This window comes from Papilio polytes, unplaced genomic scaffold (assembly GCF_000836215.1).
Source record: "Papilio polytes unplaced genomic scaffold, Ppol_1.0 DF824325.1, whole genome shotgun sequence".
In the NCBI taxonomy this organism is placed as follows: Eukaryota; Metazoa; Arthropoda; class Insecta; order Lepidoptera; family Papilionidae; genus Papilio; species Papilio polytes.
Window position 1 is genome coordinate 1,190,107 of NW_013524879.1, and position 5,005 is coordinate 1,195,111.

Here is a 5,005-nt window from a genome sequence, read left to right on the forward strand (position 1 = left end):
AGATCCATTCAGCCGTTTAGGCTATAAACATTTATCCATCTAAATTTTCCCATTTAATATTAGTATGATTTAATTTCTCAGTAACAATATTATGACCATAACAAGCTTTTGCTCTCGACTCTGAATTAAAAAAAAACAATACTGAGTAGCCTTTGTTCCAGGCTATCCTCTACTATGATAAATTTCATCGACATCCGTTCAGTTTAGGCTACAAACTCTAACAAACATCCATTCATCTAAACTTTCGCATTTATATTACTACGATTGTGGCTTTTAATAAAATTATTAAAAAAAAAACACTTCCTAGTTTTTTGTCTCCGTCTATGTTTTTTTATAACACTAACTGTTGCACGCGACTCAGTCCGCGTGGAAAAAAAAACAAAAGTAAGTAGCCTATGTGTTCTTCCAGACTATCCTCTACATCTATACCAAATTACATCAAAATCCATTCAGCAGTTTAGGCTACAAACTCTAACAAACATCCATCTAAACTTTCGCGTTTATAATATTTTTATAATTATATTTTATAATATTAGTAAGATTAGATTTTTGGTTGTTTTTATTGATATTTCCAAATACATTTCAGTTATACAAAAGTATATTAGAGTCGCGGCGCGCGGGCGACGCGGCCGTCACTTTACATGCTTACGACAGCAAACTTAACTTGGGACACAAGTGGATATGCACCGCGCCCGACCTGCCGCGAGTTGTGCGGTGAGTTCTGACATATCTACACTAGCTGTTCCCTTCCGACTTCATCCGCATAAAACTATGAAAATTTTATTTTATAGTTCACATTTGTTAAATTATCAATAGCAAATGTCAAAATGACATGACAATAGCAATCTTGTTTCCTTGATGTTGGCAGTTATGGTCCCTTTCCCACGTTAGGGTTTTTACCCAAAATATTTACCCCCTAAGTTTAATAGCGTGAAATATATAGTCTAAAGCGTGACGTAAGTGTAAGGATTTTTATTAAATGAAGAATTATTCAAAAATATGCTGTAATTGCTGACATCTTAGGCAACAATGAAGTGTGTGTTTACGCTTTATTATAATATATACTAGCTGTTCCCTTGCGACTTCATCCGCATAAAATTATGAAAATTTACTTTGTTGTTTACATATATCATTTGAAATTTCAAATGTCGAAATGCCGTGACATCATGACAAACATGGCAACTTTTCTTCCTTGATGTTGGCAGCAACTTATGGTCTCTTTCCCACATTTGGGTTTTTATCCCAAAATATTTACATCCTAAGTTTAATGGCGTGAAATATATAGCCTAAAGCGTGACGTAAGTGTAGGGTTTTTTATTAAAAAGAGAATTATTCAAAGATATTCTGTAATTGCTGACATCTTAGGCAACAAAGAATTGCGTGTTTACGGTTTATTATAATATATCGATGGGTGAAAAGCTATTTGTTTTCTAATAGAAATTCCTTTAACAGTTTAGGCTACAAACATCCATCTGAACTTTCGCATTTATAATATTAGATTAGTATTGTTCATCATCATCAGCTCACTAACGTCCCCAGCGAGAGGCTCGGAGCCTACCCTAAGTTAGGGGTGACTAGGCCATAGTCAACCACGCTGGCCAAGTGCGGGTTGGTTGACTTCACACATATCTTTGAATTTCTTCTCCGATATGTGACATCACGATGTTTTCCTTTACCGTAAGAACGTCGGGTAAATTATGTACATATGAAAATTCGAAAAATCTAAAATCACATTGGTACAGCGGGATTGGAACCCAAGACCTGTAGATTACAAGTCGAGTGTTCAAACCACTGAGCCACCGACACTCTTAGTAATTGTTTTAATTTAATGTTTTCTTTCCAGAAACTTCGTGGAGACTCACCGATGATCGCGGAAGTTTGAAATACGCTTCAAATATGGCTTTTTACAATAAAACCATCAACAGAGAAGCGACGCTTTTGACAAATATTTATTTATTGTATTTTTTTAAGTTTAATAAAATGTTTTTTAAATATATGTGCTTTATTTAAATACGTGTTACTAGTTTCCTACCGCGACTCCGTCTGCGTGGAGTTAAACATAAACAAATTACATCAAGATTTATACAGCAACTAGCTTTTGCGCGGGACTCCATCCGCGTGGAATTAAAAAAAATGACTAGCCTATGTGTTCTTCCAGAGTATCCTCTACGTCTATGCCAAATTTCAACGAGATCCTTTTAGCCGTTTAGGCTACAAACTAACAAACATCCATCTAAACTTTCACATTTGTAATAATTATATATCATTAGGTAGGACTACGTTTTTAAAAACATAAAACTAAAATATATTGTATAATAACCATTTCTTTGTTATAACCTCTTGCAACATTAAGAAGAGTATCTTCTCTTTCAGTCTTTTAAGATTACAAAGAGAACAAACTTTAAATTCTCTCCTGACCATAGTTTTATCGTAACCTATTTATTTTTCTACAAAATCTATTAAACTTATTTATGGTCATATTTAATCTGTCTTTTTGACAATGTACATCATTCAAATATATTTTTTTAATAAAATGTATATAAAATAAAATGATAAAAATCGATAATCAAGAAAATTAAAAAAAAAATCAATTAAACATATAAATGATGGTGTTAGGGTGAGTTATAAATATTATATCTTATTAATATTATAAATGCGTAAGTTTAGATGGATGGATGTTTGTTAGAGTTTGTAGCCTAAACGGCTGAATGGATTTTGATGAAATTTGGCATACATGTAAAGGAGAGGCTGAAAGAACACATAGGCTACTTATTTTTGTTTTAAATCGTTCATTATTTATTAGATGTCTATAAACTTCTGATAAAAAGAGAATAATGTATTTGATGTGCAAATGATGGGTAAGAAATTAATTTACATAATAAGACTGGTAGATATCTGGCATATCGAGAACAAGATGACCATTGGGCTAATTATCAGAGATAGGCTAGTAAAAAATCGTTTTTTCATTCTAAAGATAATGCTTATGTGTCTAAGCGTCCCTGGGAATTGAAGGCATCATATGATTTATTTTTTACATATATTTAACAATTTTCGTCTCTATAAGCAGTTGCAAACTGCCTTTTAGAGACTCCCATGCTTACACGAGACTAGGGGAGGCTTGTAGCCCTTTTATCTCCTCTCTCCAATAGCCCTCCCTTTTCCAGAGGTATACTGATGGCGGGTGCATCGCTTACAGCAAGTGTCCTATTAATACAAGTGGCTGTTTTACCTCTTGTGTTTAGATATAGCAAATGTGTGCAGAGAAAAATGGTTTTTACTAACTGCAGTAAGTATTCAATTACGGGACCTCTAACAATGGATATGATTGTAAGGCTCAAATGTAAATAAAAAATACTATCAAAGTATGTAACGTATTGGCGCCTGCAGAAAATTTACATTACTAATAAGAGATATTGCTATGAAATTTCTTACAGGCGTTTGAAGTTTTATTATTGGAGTTCTTTGTTTATTTTCAGTAAATTATCCAAGAAATTTAGATTATAACAACCCATCGAGCTGTAATATTATAGGAGCGAGGAATTTTACAGTGGAATTTCAATCGAAAATTAACAATTGTAAAATATGTTTGGGTAAAAATGTTTCATTACTAATTTTATAAAGAATTTTCCGTCGTTTTCTTTTATATGATTAATTTGTTAATTGTTGTGTGAAACTATATCAGTATACTTTGTAATATTTAAAAGGTGTATGGCACATTGTACCCTGCTCTCTCTTCAAGGAGTTATTCGTGGTTAGAAAGCATTTGGATTCGAACGCGAGACTTCTAAATGAACTGAGACAAACAAAGAATACTGTAGTACTTTACTGTCACGGTAATTAATATTGTATTAAATATTCCACGAAATTATTAGTAATTTCTGAACAATTACGTTTATATTGTTTACTTCAACATACATTGCTTGTTTGCTATAAAACTATAATACTATAGTTCATATAAAAACATCAATGGATAACGTTTTAGGTAATTGTAACCACAGAGCGTCCCCGCATCGGTTGAATTTGTACAAAGTTTTCCAAGAATTAAACTTTCACGTCATCACATTTGATTATAGAGGTGAGTTATTTAACAATTTGAATATTGAATAGAGCAAATAAAACAACATTATGGCGGGAAATCTTATTTATTTAAATTGATAACAGTGGTAAGGAAATTTAAATAAATAAATGCTTTATTAAAATTAAAACGTCTGAAAATTTGTAAAAAACCTTCACAAAGACAATCAATCGTAAAATTGATTTACGTTTTCAAAACAGCGCCCTCTATTTCATATTTTAAGTAGAGCGCCATCTATGACCAGGTTACGGAGATTCAACCTACGTGCAGCCGACAGAGCGCGGCGTGGTGGAGGACACGCTGCATGTTTATTCGTGGATATTAAGGTCCATTAGTCGGACACATAGACCTATGGTTGTTATTTGGGGTCATTCATTAGGTAGGTATATAATCATGAGTCAGTCAAAAATTATGGTATAAGGCGGAATCGAATGTACTTCCACAAGGATATTGTGGCATCTTTTTGACATTGACAATTAGGGTTACAAGTAAGGTATTTTCCCACATTAAAGGGAAATTCTTTCCTTTTGAATACAAACACGTAAATTGTAAAAGAAGTACTTGTACCTTACAATGTGACAGGGATTGCTCTTCGTTTGTCGGGAAGAAGACTCTATAGGTAAAGAACTTTTGTCTACACCCCCCTAAAGTGCTAAAAAGTGGGTGTCGTAGAATTAAAGCCTAGGATACTGCTAAAATTGTTACTAGACGACCCAATGATTATGGCGAGAAATACAGTTGTGGGTTTACAATTTGAAGAAATGTAGAAGGTTTAATAAAACCAGTAGGATATTAAAAGTAGTGCGGAATAAAGAATGAATGAACTTTTTAATTAATATTACATTATTCGTAGTAACCACAAACTAAGCTCGTAGACTTTCTCGTAAGTATGTGTGAAACTTTACCGAATTTGTCTTTTACTTCGCAAGT

At 33.0% G+C, this 5,005-nt stretch overlaps 2 protein-coding genes across 2 annotated transcripts in view; both read left to right on the top strand.

Annotated features, from left to right (window-relative positions):
- The window catches only part of LOC106099907 (monoacylglycerol lipase ABHD12-like), a 13,155-nt gene extending 11,159 nt beyond the window's left edge, over nt 1–1,996 (top strand). Inside the window, exon 9 of the mRNA XM_013278600.1 lies at nt 1,844–1,996. Within this exon, the coding sequence (XP_013134054.1) occupies nt 1,844–1,868 (25 nt within the window). The 3' untranslated portion in view covers nt 1,869–1,996. The remainder of the gene's footprint in view (nt 1–1,843) is intronic.
- A 580-nt stretch (nt 1,997–2,576) lies between these two features.
- Nucleotides 2,577–5,005, top strand: part of LOC106100025 (monoacylglycerol lipase ABHD12-like) — a 5,981-nt gene continuing 3,552 nt past the window's right edge. The window contains exons 1-6 of the mRNA XM_013278762.1: nt 2,577–2,617; nt 3,165–3,286; nt 3,477–3,590; nt 3,705–3,833; nt 3,983–4,075; nt 4,320–4,454. Coding sequence (XP_013134216.1) covers nt 2,604–2,617; nt 3,165–3,286; nt 3,477–3,590; nt 3,705–3,833; nt 3,983–4,075; nt 4,320–4,454 — 607 coding nt within the window. The 5' untranslated portion in view covers nt 2,577–2,603. The remainder of the gene's footprint in view (nt 2,618–3,164; nt 3,287–3,476; nt 3,591–3,704; nt 3,834–3,982; nt 4,076–4,319; nt 4,455–5,005) is intronic.